This window comes from Dreissena polymorpha, chromosome 4 (assembly GCF_020536995.1).
Source record: "Dreissena polymorpha isolate Duluth1 chromosome 4, UMN_Dpol_1.0, whole genome shotgun sequence".
NCBI classification, from domain to species: domain Eukaryota; kingdom Metazoa; phylum Mollusca; class Bivalvia; order Myida; family Dreissenidae; genus Dreissena; species Dreissena polymorpha.
In genome coordinates, this window is record NC_068358.1 from 88,659,209 (window position 1) to 88,678,318 (window position 19,110).

At 33.2% G+C, this 19,110-nt stretch overlaps 1 protein-coding gene across 1 annotated transcript; it reads right to left on the minus strand.

Annotated features, from left to right (window-relative positions):
- Window positions 1–542: 542 nt before the first annotated feature.
- On the minus strand, window positions 543–16,281 carry LOC127879595 (lachesin-like). The gene is made up of 7 exons (XM_052426546.1): window positions 16,126–16,281; window positions 8,670–9,060; window positions 4,464–4,594; window positions 2,551–2,764; window positions 2,375–2,395; window positions 1,529–1,837; window positions 543–1,281 (listed from the first exon to the last, which is right to left on the minus strand). The coding sequence occupies exons 2-7, from the start codon at window positions 8,809–8,811 to the stop codon at window positions 1,157–1,159; spliced, it is 942 nt and encodes a 313-aa protein (XP_052282506.1). The 5' UTR covers window positions 8,812–9,060; window positions 16,126–16,281; the 3' UTR covers window positions 543–1,156.
- Window positions 16,282–19,110: the final 2,829 nt, after the last annotated feature.

Here is a 19,110-nt window from a genome sequence, read left to right on the forward strand (position 1 = left end):
AAATTATATAATGTGTATTTAATCTATGTTGTTTGTGATTCCAAACGCATCAGGAAGATTTTTTAAAGCAAAACGCGCCAAACAATATACACGTTTGTGTTCACAACGCTTAATTGATGATTACGTGTATGTATAATCCTAATTGTGTCTTGATATTTTATAACCAATCAGGAGTATAATTCAAAATTGTATTCACATCTGCTTTATCAGCGTGTGGTATATAAAATAATATGAATCTTTCCAACGTGGTATTCTAATTGTCTGAATAGTACACATTTCAATCGTATGCTTTATACAATGACTGTACTTTAACCATGCTTTTGTGTACCTTTTAGTGATTACTTAGAACATGTAATTTTATGTAGATCTATAAATATTTGTTTATATCATTAATTTGATAATGACTCTTCTCCGTAGTTCATAGCCAATATTAACAAAACACAAACATTTTGTTACATACTCAATTTTTCAACATATATTATAACATTAACATCTTCTCACATATTAAAATGAAACATAATAACATGCAATATCCACCCCTGTTTCACCTTGTAACATGGTATTCTTACTGTCTCATAGTCGTTATGGCTTCTTATGACAAAAGTAGTGTTGTGTTATCCCAGCCAAACCAAAAATAGTTTAGCGCTTACATATCTTTGAACTTGTGTCGTTTGTAAGTTTTAGTCCTCAGATGTCAACTTATAATCAACATAAAAATATAGATCAAGATATTTATTTAAAATAGCTAATCACAAATAATTTTAGATAAATATTGAAAACGAGAACACTCACCAAGTGAGATACTCTTATCACCAATTTAAGTCTTGTGTTAAACGCAAACAACATAATTAATCATAATAGTTCATACCAACAGGGTATATTCATATTTCAATTGCATTGTACCCGCACATGTCAGAAACCTTAATGAATACTTTAAGTAAACAAGCGTTTAAAAAAATTAGAATTAAATGATAGCTATATGTTTTTTAATGATAATTGTGATGCATATAAATGGTATATCAATAAAAATATGAATTTGAGGTATCATATCAACAAAAGAACAAAGACAATTACTATATTCTTGATACGTACATAAGGAAAAGCATACACGTTTGTCAAAATATATAAAGTTTTAAGTACTGCATGCTTATAATAGCTATACCATGTATAGCATTTGATTATGTCTAAGCGAACAATGTACAAGGAACACTATTACGTAGAGCGCATATGTTGATGACGTGGCACAAGATGTAGTCGCTGGTGCGTCCTGTGTAATTGTCCCTAAAAGTACAAAATCTTTAAACATTTAACATTTAAAAAAACACGATTATAATAAGTGTATTAGGATAAACAGCTTTGTAATATTAATACTTTTTATATTTACATATATAGCGATACAGATCCAATGTGCACTGTAAGATTCTACGTACGTGAACACTGATTAAAACATGTATAGATCAACTTCATTTTGTTATTCTTTACAAATGCAGTTCAATGCATGATGTTATACAACACAATGTAAACTCACTTTTCACATTTTCCGAACCCTCACCATTCACGTCTACAGTGACGTTCCTGGTCATGTCATCTGTCCTGCAGAGATATACTCCTTTGTCATCCAATGTCGCTCTTTTTATAGTCAAATTGCTCACTATAGAGTTTGTAACGTATGATATGTGCTTTGTTATGTTTATCCGCCCTAGTTTATCAGGAAATATTTTGGCCTCATCTTTAGTCCATTCAATGTCTTGTGGCGGGTGTTGTCCGTTTGTTGCATTACAAGAAAATTCCAGAGTTTCACCTTTTTTAACGTTGTCCTGACCTTGAATTGTTATAACTGCAAATACAATCATGTTATCATTTAATATGGTATCATACATTTTTTTGCATATTATACTGTGTAGAACAGAATATAAGAGTAAGCAATAATGTCAATAAATAAGTTAAATGTGCGATATATAAAATAATAATAAAGTTTAAACAATACGTTTTGACATATTTATGTGTGTGTTTATAATAGTGCCACCGATGCGACTTAGGGCAAATCCGTCAAAGTTATTTTACACCTTTACGGATGAGCATCAACTACTCTGCATGCATAATTATATCGTGCTGTAGGGAAATGGGTTCTGAATCTTCTAGATTAAACTAAGTGGTCATTCGGCAACCAGCCAAAACGTGCCTAGTGGAGGACATGGAACTTCGATTTTTTACGAACATTTTAACTACATTGTCTCGACGGCAATAGAGCAGGTATATCAAATTTAGTTGTTTGAATGATTAAACAGTGGCATGGAGCCTATGCTGGAGATATTGAAAGTACCAAGGCATTCGGGTCGTTGAAAAGACAGATAATATGCAATTTATGACTTACCTTTCTCCAAGAATGGCCTTTCTGTAAAATAGAAAAATCATTTAATATAACGGGTAATACAGACACATGTTTAGAACCATCTATCTACTGGTCAATTAAATAAATCAATTGCAATAGAAATTACACAATTTCCCATGTTTATCACGGTTAATATAACTACCTTAAGACCTGCTTACCTATAACTGTAACCCGTATCAACTTTCGGAAGTACTTCTCCTTGGTGCTAACCTGACACTCATACATCCCTGCGTCGTCGGGGGTAACATTCTTAATGAGAAGATTCCATTCGTCTTTTCCAGAGACGTGGGAAATCTGGAACCTCGTGTCCGGTGTGTAGATCATTGGACCCACTGTCAACGGATGGGAATAAGTAGCTTTGCGCCACACAACCTGTTAGAGCAAACACGGAGTTTTAAAAACAATTGTTAAAATGAATGAGATACGTGTGCCAGATCAATAGTAATTCGATTTATTTGTGTAAAGGGTATGCATTTATATCCGAAAACAAACTATTTAAAAAGAGAGATACTGATGTGTTTGCTAATTGTTTTGGGTTGCTTTTTTGACCAGTGATAGGAAGATATATTCATTTATGTAAACATATGAATTTGTTATATAAATTACGTGGGAAATCATACCGTTTTGAGAGCATAGAGGATATAAATTAGCAAAATCGTATGTGATATTATCCCAGTACCCCTCGTCTCACATCCATCTTGGCATAGCTTAATATTGCGTTATAAAGTAGGTGAACGGCTTTGATATTTAGTTAAAACATATTTATTTATGCTAGATTGCAAATGAAGCCTTAGGTTACTTTGAAACGCTATTAAGTCTTTTCCTGACACGAGAACCATTACTTGCTGTATTTTGGGTTGGGATATTAAGAATACTCCCACAGTGGGGAGCGAACCCGTGACCTCCAGTTGCGAGTTATACATTAGAGGAACCGCTTTAATATTATCTTTGAATGTATCAGTGGAACAAAGAGGTGCATCAATATGAACGTGATCTTAAAATAGCGCTAAACATATTGTGTATATTGCGAAACCATTGTTACTAGCGTTCAGAGCACAAATTCAAATCAATATCCCATATCTTTGTTTTGTTTCCACTCGACCCGGAGGAATACTATTAAGTGACTGTACTTAACTATAACGTTTTATTTTAATATTGATACAAAACAATATACATACACAATTTTTGAGTGTAGTCTTACAATACGTCGCTGTCGTATTCAAACCTCGTAGCTCCAATATTTTTTCGTCTTTTCCGAATATATGACGTCTGGCGCGTGTTTTGGGCTATATCTCGTAACTTTACGCAAATCAATTGTCGGGCGAAAAGTCGTAGCGAGTGTAGATAAACATGAAAATTTGTAGTCGCAAATAAACATTTAAAAAACGTGTTTCATGGAAGTTAAAGGATATTCTGCTAATCGTAAGTAATTAAACATTCTTATCCTACATTATGGAAATTACTATTAGGTAGCAATTAACAGATAATACTTATGACAAATACAAAACAATTTTTTTAGTAAACAGTACTCATTATTTGTTAAGGTATTACTGTTATTTGATGGAATTTCTGATAAATTATTATACATTATGCTACTCTATTAAATCATTTACTTAGAAAGCTATGTTTTTCTTTAAAATGTTTAAAAGCTGAGTCCTTTCATCATGACAAATTGTGATGCGGCTTTTATTGCCACGTCATTTAACCTATAGGTACGTCATTTCGTTTGGACAAATTTGATAAAAACGTTGTTATATTTGCAGCTACGAGGTTTTCTATCAGGACGAATTGTCGTACCTCATTAAAATGACAAAACTGTGGTGACGAAATATCGTAGCTACCATTTGTGGATATCAGTATGACTTATCAGTATGACATACGCGTCTATGGCTTATACCGTATTTTGCAGCTTCATTTGTTTGTTGTTGTTTTTTTACAGAATTTTAATTTTTTAAACATCGTTATAAAAATGTGACGGTTTTTTCTCTCTCCTGAAAAGTTGGCATTTTGTAGCTAAGAGGATTTGAGAACGACAGCGACGACATCTGATTTTACTTTACTTTAAACGTACCGTTTTGGCGCCCAGGTTTTGGATGGAGCAATAGAGGACTGCTAAATCACCCTCAGAAAACGTATAGTCCGACGGAGTTTCTCGAAATAAAGGCAAATTCACTGGGATTGATTGCTGTTTGGACCCTGAAACTTAAGAAGTATGTTTCGCATGAATAAATGAATACATCGCCACATAACTAAACGATAGCTGTATAGTTGTGTTTAACAATTAGGCCTGGCGTGAGACAGCCGATTTTGCTGCATTTGTGCCAATATTGGCTCATAGAGGGCGGCGATTTTAGCCTAAATTGGATTTATGATTTGAAAATTATCAAATAAACAAGAAACTTATATTTAAAAAACGGAAAAATGTCGCCCGAGGTCTGTCCACAAGCCTGTGCACACGGATTCGATCTAGGAAGACACTTAGCATATACTTGTAAATGCATGTTTTTCTTGATGTGATATATTTCAATAGCCAAATACACCCTAATATTTTTTTTTTTCCAGTGCAACATGTATCTTTACCGCACAACTATAACTTGACTCGCTTTATATTTAACAAAATAATATGGTTCGCTAGCATCTCGTTAACAAGTCGCAACATGTAAATTAATATGTCGTTTTGTATCTAAGACTTTGTTATAGGATATACAAGCATACATTTTGGCATGTTAAAGACCTATGTTCCTAAATTCTATTTCAAACATGTAAGGCTCTCGTTGCCTGTGTGTTAATCACCGAATGAAGAGAAAAGGAAAAGGCTTCAAATGATTGTTGTGTGCGTTATTACAAAAATATTCAAATACATATGACACATAATACTCATTGGCTTTCGTTAACGAAGATGTTTAAATCATTTTTTTTATTTGGTATTTATATATTGAAGAGAACTAAATAGGGCATCAGACACACTACATCCAAAATGTCAAAGCATTGGTGTGTTTCATGTCAAGAAGAAACAAACATGGAGGATATACATCATGAAATGTAATATAAATGTCGACAATGTAGTAAGCGCGAAGTATTTCTACGTAAATAAATCTTTCCAAGCACGATTATTTACGAGTACATATGACATACTTTACACAAACAGATGTGTGAAGGAAACACATCTCTAACTGAGAATATTTCAACATAACCAGCAAGTTTTTTGATAACAAACAAACTATTATTACGTTCATCAATGTAATACTGAGATCAGTAAAACGTGATATGGACCGTAACCTTTAATATAGTCAATAATATCATGCTATGAATCAACATATTACAGGAATCAGGAAATACCATGCGATATGATCAGGATGAATGCCCAATTCTTAAAACAATGGATATATTCACTGGTGACCATTCCATTCTATGAACGTATCGTTAATCTGAAAACAAAACATGGTCTTTTAAATGGAAGTATGTTCTAGTTGTTAGTGTTAAAATAAAAAGGTCTGGAAATGGGTCACACATAACTATACAATGTAGAACGAGTCAGAACGTGCACATCGTATGAAAGATATTATTAGTATATCTTATATATTGTTTAGTTATAAAATTAAGACGTTTTATAAAGAGAAATGATGCACATATATACAAATACATGTGATGGTCGATCATGTTCAATTTTTTATGTTCTATTAAACATTATTAGCACGCAGCCCTCGTGTTTTGACGTTCGTCGTCAGTCAAGTGCCGTGTGTCGTCACAAATTCGCTTCAAACGACATCTCAACAAATCCAATGTGTTAATTTGATTCAACTTCTTAGGCATTATCGATGGGTAACATTTTCAGAAGTTGTTTAAACTGCCCGGTCCGCTGAATATGTATGTCATAAGAGCGATTTATAGATTTTAAAAGTGGAAACTGTTTAAAAAAATATATATTAAGTAAAAAATATCATCTGAACTCGTAAGGACCACAATGGAAACAAGAGATTATCATCTCTGTTTTGTGCCATACAGAAAGGTGTTTTATAAAGATTTATTCAGTAAATTATCTTCAAAATGTTATCCTCTGAAACCGCATAGGTTAAGCGTTTAGTATTTCGTTTTAAATGATGACCCTGGGGTCAAAACTTGCTACACCAACAGTTCAGATTTAATTTATTTATTTAGACTTACATAAACAAAAGAAACCGCAAGGATTAGGGGTTTTATAAGTGACATGTAGTATTGAAAAGTGATCGTCGACAAATTTAAGTCAAGGCGTGCCTCGGTGACAAAATTTTCCCCAACCTAGAGGCAACATGTTTTTCTTATATGTATATAGAAACTATCTTGAAATGTTCTCTTGACCCCACGTCACAGAGGCTTGGTATTTTATAACGTAAACGTGATAAGTTTACCCTCTAAAAAGAACGTGATAAGTTTACCCTCTAAGAAGCGTGTCAAGGTAATGCCCCCAGGGGTCAAAATTTGCCTCGCCATTGGCGTGGTTTGTTTTCCGAAAATATACTTATATATGTACATTCGAAGTGAACAGTTTGAATAATCTCCTATGCAACAGCAAGGCCTACATGTTTAGTTTTCCTTTTTATAATTATATTGAGGTCTTCCAACAAGCTCGATTAAATCTTCACGTGGTTTAAATATTGGCTCCACCTTTGCGGATTTATTTCTGATGTGCATCAAGTGAAATTCCAACGATCCTTCGCTTGAAAACATAAAAAATCTGATCTAATGCCACAAGGCAAAATAGAACAGGTAATGCATTAGGCATGCTAGATTGAATAGTTGTCTCCTACCAAATGTATTAAAATTATGCCTCCTCTGGTCACAAATTGTTACACGCCAGTGGTAACTTGATTACATTTAGGTGTATAGAAAATAAGTTGTACACCTCTTCTCTGAAACCACAAGTCCCAAGGCTTAGTACTTGATATACCAGCATCAGATATAGTTTCATTATGTGGTTTGTCGAATTTTAAGCCGGTTTTAAAATATAGGCAAGTCCCAGGAAAAAAGTTAAGTTATATAGTTAATACTAAAGGCTTATAGTTTGTTTTATAAGGCTTATAGTTGGTTTTCAACATCATGTTTTTGTCCTAGATATTGTCTTTAAATCTTACCCTTCTGGTTTAAACTCAAGTATTTCTTTCTTAGTTATGTTACGTCCCAATATATAGGCGTATTAGTGTGTATGTATTAATATTGAAAAATAGTGGTAAACACATTATTTGCAACATTTTAGATAGCTTTTTAAAGGGACCTTTTCACATATTTTGGCATATAATGCAGTTGGTCTTTAAATGCTTTAAATTGATAAATGTCAATTTTATAACTAAATCCAGTAAAAAAAAGTCACGCTATTTTGACTGTGTCCCACAATGACGGAGTTCTATTGCTCTGGTTTGCATCAAATCGACTTTGTTTCGTTGTAAATTCAATATGATATTTTTCGAAACGAAATATCGTTTGCATGAACACGTCTGCTCGAACGGTATTTTACGATGATACTACAAGTAAATAAAATGAGTTCAAGGACAGCGTTTGTTTTATTGTAGGTTTTGAAGCGCTGTTTTATTCTTAAGACATAGAACATACGATGAATAACTCGTTCAGTCAAGCGTTACCTACCTTACCATACAGCTAATTAAAACGTATGTTACCGCATTGGAACAGTCCGTTCAAAGCATTCTGCGGGTTAAAACTGTTTGATGATAAACAAAACACACTAAGTAAGCCAAGCAATTGTACCTTAAAGGCCAACATGGAACATACACAAGTCCATATACAGAAATAAAACAACAGGCACGTCGAAACTGGTATATACGGTGTAATATATATATAACCTACGTTAAACACTATTTAAACAGTTATTATCTATATCCAATTCATTAGAAGAATAACCGTCAAATGAACTCTTTATAATAAAACGCTGTTATGCAATACCCTCTCTTTTCTCGAATAGTTTTAACTTAAGAAATATGTTATGCGAGTTTATATTGCTTGTAATTGCATATAATGTGCATTATTTTATAATTGTAGTTCCGTGTTCAAAACGAGAAATATTTTTACAATTTACACGCAAATGTGTTAAGAATCGAACGCACAATTCCAAAAAGAGCTACTTCACGAATTGCCAGGAGAGGACATACTCGCTGTAAAGCGTTGATAAACGTCTTACTTGGTGTTGCTCAGCATCTATTTACAAGACGAACTATCTGAAGATAACATGGCCCACATTGCTTTTGCGTCACATAATGCGTGTGATGTGATAGTAATAGCTACTCACCCAGTATTCGACTAACTGTCAGGAAGAATAAGGGCACCAGTATCCGAGCAAAGGAGCTCAGTGTAAAACGCTCAAGAAACATTTGACGGTCATGTCTGGGTATGAATATCATCATACTTAAATTTCGTACGGCATTCCACATGAACTTCCTTTACATAAATCCTCATCTGTTCAACCATGCCTTTCAGTATATAAACACGCACTTGTTATCCAAGAAGTAGATCACTATAGTGGTTTTGTTTCTTCTCAAATCGTTAACATGTACTCTACAATAAAAGGCAGAATTTTCATTTGCAATTACGCGTTTCACAAGGTGCAGACTAAACCGAAGTAATGACGGTCCCAGGTGTTATGTCCGATGATCGCCCTCCGGACTTCAGTGTTGGTTCTGCTGAAATGGGAAAAGACAATCAGCAATAATTATCACCGAGTCCCAATGTAAGTCGCAGCGGTCTTTGTATGGTAACTAGTTTAATGTTAAACCCATGTCAGAGGAGTTTATTCTACGTTACATGGTGTTTTGTAAAATAATTTCATAATTAGCTGTTTTATTTAGATATTTATAATAAGCCTCTCATCTAAATATTGTCAAACGTGTGAAGAATTGTATACCCGTAGTATTAAAGATTGTGATTTTTTACTATAAAAGTTCCTCCGTGCATAGTTGCAATAATTCAACTCTCAGTTTTATAACCCAATGGGTTGATGAGAGTTGCAATGCGCTCTCTCTTGTCCATGGGTGCAAAATGTTATCAACAATGCAAGGGTTAAGGAACACTGAAAATGCAAGAACTTATTAAAGTGAACCTGTCTAAACCACAAACTCATCCAAATGGTACCATTAAAGCAAGAAATAATTGCTTTTTATTGACTTAGGTTTTCTTTCGTACGCTGTATCCGCCATATTGGAAAATTGACCCAATATTGGTTAGGTCGCAGTACACATATATTTTGCACGTCGGGTTATGTGATGGAGCCTATTAAAGTCGATAACGATGTGGTATTCGATACAGAATACACTGTTTCAAATTTAAACATAAAAATGTCAGCGAGAAAAGTGTGTTGAAACATTGTCGTCTTTTAATAGAGTGCATGCAAATGATAACATCCGTAGGTTGCCATTCAGGTAAATTTAACATGTTTATGAAGTTTATTCATAATTTTACACAATTTGTCTCGAACGACGTCTGTTTAGTGAAGCGCACGGATTGCGTGCGCTAAACTGTACCCATGTTTATGAAGGGGTGCATATGGACTGCTAGAGCCCCCATAGTAAAAATTATCAAAGGCTCTGGGAGTCCGTTTATATGGACTAGTCCGTGTACTGCTTTAAAGACGACATGAGTTGGATTGTAAATTTGTCCTACATATTCTCTTACAATTGTTTGGTTATGATTGTAGCCTTCGTTTGAAATCTTTTAAATCACAAACCATCTTGTATAAATAAACATACCAATCATGTATAATTTTGTGGAAATAATAAATACGAAATCTATCTGGAAGACATTGTTAAGTAAAATATAATTTATGTCGCTATTAATATTTTGAGTTATTACGTTCAGTATTGGCACATAAACAGTGGATTACTTGAAAGGGTACATTTGCCTTATCGCTCAGCAGGACATATTCGAATGAAGCGGCAGTTAAGTTCGTATGAAACCATGTATTGGAATTTATCGTCGGTTTCCTGCTGACTGAGATGTTGGTTGTTCGCAGACTGCATTCATTACTTAGTTTTATGTCGTTTCGAGCGCTAGCTTAAAACGAGTAATACATAATTGATGACATTGTCTTGATATCATTCGATCGGAATGGCAACTATCCGTAAAAATCAGAGTTGGTATGCAATTCCAGTAGGTATATATTGACATCTTATACTGGTAATATAATTAGACGTGCGAATAAAATATATAATATAATACGGTTTTGTTAATTGAGTGAATTATGCTATTCGATTGACATTCACATTTATTCAAATAAATTACATGTAGTGTGTATATTGTTTCAAATGCAGACTACATGGTCTGTAAGTTCGCAGACATCCTTTTTAGTTTTGGATATTTCGCAATTATATCGTAATAAAGACTTGTGAAACAATGCTAAGCATGTGTTTAAGTGTTGTTTTTACATATGTATGGCTACCCAATATCATAAAAATTGAATAATGAAACAGTTCACTTAGCTCTAAATTTTCTTTGAACATTTTTAAAAACTGTGTTAGGGTACTAAAACACGCGGTGATTTAATTTTGTTAAAATAGTGTTCTCAAAATAGGTTACATCTTGTTTGTCGCGTGAATAAAGTGCTTGTTTCTAATTGTTTTTTTTTTAGTTTTTGATATGTGAATGTTATCTGATTTTATGTCAACAGCAGTCAATAAGTTCCCCTTAAAATATATGTTCTATAAAGTAGAAGTATTATCATAAAGTTTATAATTAATGTATATCAGCGGATAGTGTCGTTAACGTATATAATACCACAGCATTTGTATAAGAAAGGTTTCGCAAACTATGTATACTATTTCTTAAACAAACCCAAGATTGTCGAGAACAAATTGATAACTGTGATTTAGAAGTTTATAACACATTGTCAATATTGGATAAGCAATTGCATCCATTTTGTTAATTTTCTTATCGCACAGTTGCAACTGTATGTGTACCTTATATTTTGAGAATGCTTCGAATTTGCTGGAGTTTCTCAGTTCTCTTTCTAAGCCGATAATTTGACATGAATGGTTATTTATTTGCTTTATTTGCTCAATAAAATCGAACTTATTGTATCACTGAGGTGAAACGATAGCACACAAACAGGATGGTAAATTTCAGTGTGAAGTTAATGTATAACTCATTTAGCAACGTTAAGGAGTTGTGATTTTTTTAATTGAAACGTACTATACATTGTGTCTTACTTGATTTGGAATTAATGTTTCTTTAGTTGACTACAACATTAAAGTAACGACTGAATAGTGCTTTATATGCATACATCAGCGTGTAAGTAGATTTCATTTATTACGTTTGAAAATTAGGTTGACATTATTGGTTTGATCGCAAAAAAGAAGTGGATAATATCGAGCTGGAAAATGAGTACACACGTTAGCCTATGTTTATCCCAGTGTCGTCCCTTTCGACGATGCCAGATGTGACTAACTAGACTCGCTTAGGAACATTTTTACTGATTATACTTATAGTTTATGCCGGACAAGTTGGTACACAGTTCGATGCTGTAAGGCGGCAAATATTGGTTGTGCCCTGCAGGGACTTGAAAGGTCGGACTTCCGCCCGGACGCGAGCGCCTTCAGCACTAAGCTATGGGGATGGTTATCATGCAAAACCGATATCAAGATGAGTCTGTACGCTAAACATATGAATCGCGTTATGAGAAAACTGGGCATAATGCATGTGCGTAAAGTGTCGTCCCGGATTAGCCTGTGCGGTCCGCAAAGGCTAATCAGGGACGACACTTTCCGCTTTAATGACTTTTTTCGTTTAAATGAAGTATTTTCTTAGCAAAAAGCCAATTTAGGCGAAAAATGTCGTCCCTGATAAGCCTGTGCGGACTGCACAGGCTAATCTGGGACGATACTTTACGCACATGCATTATGCCCAGTTTTCTCAGAGCACGACTCATATTTACTATCAACACGATATATACTTAGCTCCAAATAATGTATGTAAGGTATGATACAGTTCAAGTGGAATGTAACATGTTGGTAGAGATATTGATATGCTTCCACTGCACAGAACATACATTTGACAGAATAAATGTGTACCTTACTGGTTAGGGTCATAATTAAATGGACCGTGTTGTATGAAAAAGGGGTCTAATGCAGATTCCTACAATTGACAACCGCTGCGTATTGAAATCAAATATTTTGATCGCAAAATTATAGCTTTGGCATGTTCTGCTAGTATACTGAAGTCATTCGATTCACATTTACTGTCTGGACTGTATCGAAAACCAGTCATTACATTTAAGTCAGTGTGCTTAGAGTGGAAAAGCATTCCCAATAGGTAATCAAAATGCGTTACGGGGATTACTCGCGGTTTAACTGGTTTACTGATGTAGCTTGCAATATTTAAATAAGTGTCACCCTTAAATATGCCGTTGTCAGTACAAATTTAGTCAAATAGTTGTTTATGGGTAAACATTGCTACATTCGTAAAAAAATAGACGATTGAACTGTAAATGTTCATTTACGTGTATGAAATGCTATTATTGTATGTATTGTATATATATAGAGATATTTTTAATGACTGTCCTTTAATATTGTTCATCTCGTAAAACGTTTATAAAACAAGATAGACTTTCAACCGTGTGTATTAATATATCCTGGTAACCTATGGTGCTTTTAACGCAATTGTAAACCATTTGATTGTGTTTTAGCACTCTGGGTATTTCACAAAATAAACAGTATGTTGGTTAATGAAAAGTTTCCTGTTTTATTGTTCCAAACATCATATAACAATATTTTATTATAGAAACATATGCTACTTGAACAGCTCTCTATTAAATATTAATATGGCTTCGTCATAAAATATGGCAAATCGAAGATGCTGAGTGGTATTTCCGGATTTAAACGATTGTCAGGCAGAATAATAGCAATAAAATACAAACAAACTTACGAACTTCCTTTAACTTCTTTACATATATGTGGTTTATCATTACTTATATTGATTTATATTTTCTTATTGTGTCTTAAAATCGGATTATACCTTCGCAAAAAATCGTATTTATCTGTAAAATATTATTATTTATTGGGGAAATCCCGAACCCTATATCGTTCGAAAGTACCAAAACATATAATATAGCTATTAGTAAGATATGTGAGGCCATATTCATCTTTATAGAACGTGTTTTATTGCCTATTAATTTTGCGCGTCAAACCGTCTGTTTGATAACTTGTCCATGCTTATCCGACTGCGGTCGATGAATGCCTAAGTCAAAGGGACATTCACATGTCTTTGGGTCGGTTAACTGTAAACGTCTTCGGAAATATTTCATGAGATAGACGTCAAGGCGGGCGAGTCGAAAGATTATAAACAGAAACTTAGAAAGGGCAGGTATATTTAGTCATACAAGTTATGTTTAGGCTTTATTGTTAAGCTTGTCAATATGGTCCATATGGATATATGTATACTTCGTAGAATGTGAAACAGTCTACAAAATCATTCATGGACACAAGAATCTGATATTATTGTCGCAAAAGTTACAGAATTATCACCGTTAATCAGTGTAAACAATTATTTTGTGTATGCTTTAGCTTGTGTCCATATTATCAAACTTCCGCGATAACGATGCAATTACGTCTTCCATATACCACCGAGTGTGTAATGTACTTACTTGACTTGCATGGTAGTAAAGACAGAATATCAAAACCATGGAAAAATAGCAGTCTGATACCTAGGGATGAAATATATATGTTATAAATAAACGCTAAATGCTCAACACTGGTGAACAATTGAAACAGTTAACAACATACCATTAAGTTTAGGAATATAAATAATTTATGGAAATTAATATATCGATGTTAAATGCGAATTAGCATAATTATGGTGTGCTACAACAACTACTACAATCGCTTTCAAGGGCATATACCTAGTGTTAAACGGTGGACTGAAACATCTAAACAAATAATTTCAAACGTCCCATACTTCATGGACTGTTGTGCCGATTTTTGCTCGAAAGCATATCACAAAAGGATTTTTGTAAAACAGGAATATGTAAAATGTTTCATCAGTGTTTGCGTGTAATATATAATTTTATGCATTGCGTTCCTTTAAGTAAGGGTATGGTGCTTATCAATTAAAATCATTTACTTCAAATTCACAAGTAATTCGTTTATAAAACAGTAATAGACCTTCATGCCACATATACAAATACAGCTTCGATAAAAACGATGTTGGCAAACTCTTATAATGAAGTCTTTGATGAAAAAAATGTTCAATTTTTTCTATCATTAAATTGCAATAAAATTGCGTTATAAAGCTGTTTTATTTGAAAACCACTTTGTTCCTTCGTTACGGGTGGTTTGATACGGCAGATGGAAGTAATGAACAGGATGTTAGAGATGTGATTCCGCAATGCCGAAATGCATATAATGGGTCTATTAAATATTCCACAATAACAACATTGATAGCTTTGGTTTGAAATTCTTTCTGACATTTGCAGGAAACTAATTGCATCTTTTCAAATATTTTCAGTTTCCGCGTTGGCAGATGGACTTGTCTTTTAGCGTCATGGGTTAACTAATTCGAGAATTGAGTCTCTTAAACCTATATTTCTTTATAATATGGTGAGGAAACTCGAGCATATACATATTGCGTAATATGTAATCAAAACAAACTTCCAAAAATCCTTTTCATTGAAATCGAATTGTTGATTTTTTATTTAAATTAAATTACAAGATATATAGCTATAACTTGCAAGCGTATGCAAACACACATCACAAATAAAAAACGCCAATATTGGAACGGACTTTATGCGATTAAGGCCACCTACCCAATACATTGAGTGATCTCCTAATAGATTTAAGCTTTTTATTTAACAATGATCCATAGTATTTGACATCTTCAATGAACCAATTGAATATTTTCCGTATAAGTATTTGTTTTTGTATTCGTATATTCATAGTGTTATAAATTTGAGAATCAGACTGAACAGTTTATTGACTATGATTTATTTTAATTGAATAGTAATGTATTATTGATGCAAACATAAAACTGCGAGGTGAATAAAACACTTTAGAACCATTACAACAAAGCCAGTAAAATGTATTAGTGAAGGAATTGTATTTACCATGGCTTATTTTCAATAAACGTTTTCGTTCAAGGCTTTTGGTTTTTGATAAGTAACAAAGTAGCGATTATGCTTCTGGGGCAAATGTTCTTATCTGGCACTTCGTACGAAAGAAATGAGACTGATTTATGTAAAAAATAGAAATGAATACAGAAACAGGTGAAATGCCTTGTACTGCATGTTATCAAATGGTCGTATCTCAGAGGAAGTGCCACATTTCCTTTTTTCTTTTCTAGATAGCGAATGATAAAAAGCTGAAAATGTTTTACGTTACTATTTGCGACCATGTGCTTTGTTCTATTCATGTTTATTTTATATAATACTAAAATTATAGTAGACGTATCAACATAGTTCACATATCAAGCAGATTACTATTGTAATGAAATTAAATGCTTTAAATTACCTGTCATAAAAACATGTAAATACATAGAAGTATAATGATGCGTAAAAGACACTGACTTAACCATGTATTTAACTGTGTAGCTATTATATCTTGTTGAGCAATTTATTTCAGACCATATTAATACCTTATAGGAAAGGCATGTTTCTGTTTAAAAAAATGTATAAATAAAATATAACAAATGCGAACGTACTTAACGTTAAAACGTAAAGCAAAACTGCTAAAATATAGTTGGAATTATCTTAGCGTTGGGGTGCTTACCTTTAGATATGTAGTAATTACTCCATTATAGTAATTGATTATGTTATTCAATTATTCGTTTAATCATTTAATCAGATTCCGAGTTAATCCTGCAATGCCAATTAATCACAAAAAAAATTCTTCCTTCCATCGCCAATTAGACAACACTTTCACTGACTGTAGCCACAGCGCTTGTGTCTGTGGAAGGCGGAACACCGAGATAAAAAGCGATACGCATTCCTCCCTTCTGTGAGTACTGCGCCGAATTATTGATTGCGAAGTCCCTCTATCCCACTAGCGGTATCAAAGAAGCATTATTTTATGTTAAAAATATTACTCGATTAATCGTTGTTCATCGGTCATCATTCAGCCACGACACGTGACCTGATTTATGCAGACAAATAAGATTAAACGCGTGATTATCCTGCTATATATCACTGTAGTATCTTGTGGTGTTGAAAATAGGCCCCGATATTCAAATAGATTTATCAATAAAAAACGAACTGATGTGACATAGGTTATAGGTTACTTACCTGCAATAAAAAGCAACTATAGGTTAATAAAGAATTTGTCTTTTGATAAATACCCCTGGCATTACCTTCATCTGTGGATAACTATGCAGGTAAACCACTTTAATATAGAAATGGAATCAATATGTTAACAAAATGTAATTTTTTTCCCTTATCTGTATTTAGTAGCATACGTATTTTTATGGTTAACTGTGAACGCAAGGCATATGCTCTCCGATAGATAATGATAGAAATCGGCGTCATATTAAAAAGCGTTGCTGTGATTTCCGCACGGATAATGTGAACTCGCATACTAATTTTATCTCGGAATATACATATAAATACTAGTTTGCATGCTAAATAATTATCAAGGATTCGAATAATGTATATAATTTTGTTGAAATCAAACATTTTGACTGGGATACGTTAGTTATCATAATTATACGCTTCGGTGTGTCGTTTTGCTGCAATCGCCCTCGAGGTTAATTTATACCCGTTTGAACGTCAGTCCGTTGGTTATTACTACAGAAGCTAACACTAAGTTGTCATGTATATCTTAAGAAGAATGGAAGATGTACACATAGTGAAACAACGAGGACAAAACTGTATTTTATTACATGATTAAATAATGAAACAATACAAATCGATCGATTTAAAAGAACAAAATATTAACGCACACCCACCACACAAATAATTCATAAATGTAGCATAAGGTACCAGTAAATAACCAGTAAAACGTAAAATGCATGAAGAATTTTAAACATGCGTTGTAAGTATGGTATTTGAAGTTGCAACTGTGGTAGGTCAGTGTAATAAGTATCAACTGTTACGTTGCAATTATGATTATTTGGCATTTACTCTTGAAGCTGCTACACTTATTTAAACATTATTATTCGAACTGATATTTAAGTGCAAACTGTCAAAAGATATATGCTTTGCTGACGGCCATCGCATATTCTTCATCCAATTATAGCTAAAACATTTAAGCACACGGTACGTAATGTACCGATACAACATCGTCGAGAAACAAAAAGTTGCATAATTAGTTAATGAACTGCAGTTTTTAATAAAATGCGTGTTAAAATAGTAAAATTTTTGCACATGTGTCGCACATAGACACCTATTTTATTAATACCGTATTGCAATTTCAACGCTGATGGTGATGTGATTAAATAAGGCGAATATAGGGTGAAGGTTTTATAGCATTGAACCGTTTGTCTGCAATTACACTTAAAATAACTGGCATATTTGATAAACAGATAGCAAAGCACACAATTTAATGGAAAACCACTTTGAACTTCTTTAGAATATACTTAAATCAAACATAACACAAATAAATGTTATTATTCTTACAGAATTTTCAACATAAGGTTTTCAGAAAAGGTGTTCGTGTGCGACTCACATGAAGTAATATATTTTAAATTATCTCATCAATCCCTTACGATTATCTTCCTTATATATGTTATGTTTTCAATCAAAGTGAGGTCATAATGATTGCTAAGGACCTATGTAAGAATAATAATATTATCTATTTTTAAAACGAGTTCACCTAATAAAGCTTATGTTGTATACTTTTGGCTTTCTTATCACTAGGTTATGAAACAAGTTAAGTTAATTCAATAATTGCAAGTATCAAACATTAATCGCATCCGCATGCATAGCTTTTTAAGGATGATACACGTTTTAAGTTAGAAATTATATGTAAACTTAAAAAAATGATATCATATGAAATCGAAAACATATATGTAGCATCAACACTTGTTTGTGTGTAAAATTATTATGAATGTATGAATGTAATGTCTACATTACACACACATATGCGTTTTAATTTCGATTAAAACAAATATATCGTACGCTCATTCATTCGACTAAATATTTCATGTTTGAGCTGGATCAATAAGAGATATTTCTGATGTTTGCTTACATATTCCACACCGGTAGTTTCAAGATAATGTCAAGCAAAATGTATTGCTTCTCTGCCTACAGATACACAGCTTATAACTGCAGAAAATTGGATTACACTACAATAAAATGAGCACGTAAATCTTCTTAACATGTATAATAAAAATAGTACGTTAGTTATTAAAACTCTGAAATTGGCTACGCCAAAACCATAAATATAGCAATATTTTGAGAACTTGCGTGTGTTTTAGCGAGCAGACCGACGATCGTAACCAAACCAGCGATGTCAAAAGAATCTCTCTCAAAGGTATTACCAACATGATCAGGAAAACATCAGAAAAAAGTAAATAATGTTTAATGGTGCGAACGCATTGCAATTGATAATGTCCTCGAACATTTGTATTATTTAAAAAACAACAACATGTATTTGAATAATGAATCAAAGTTTGAAAATAACATGTAGGTCTATGAATAAAAGAATACATGGTTGCTATTATTAAAAAAAGCTTTACGATGTTTCGCGTTTATTTGGCTGTGTTACCTACAGTAATTTCGTGCATTCCATACCTGATCTGTAAACAATTATTGTATAATT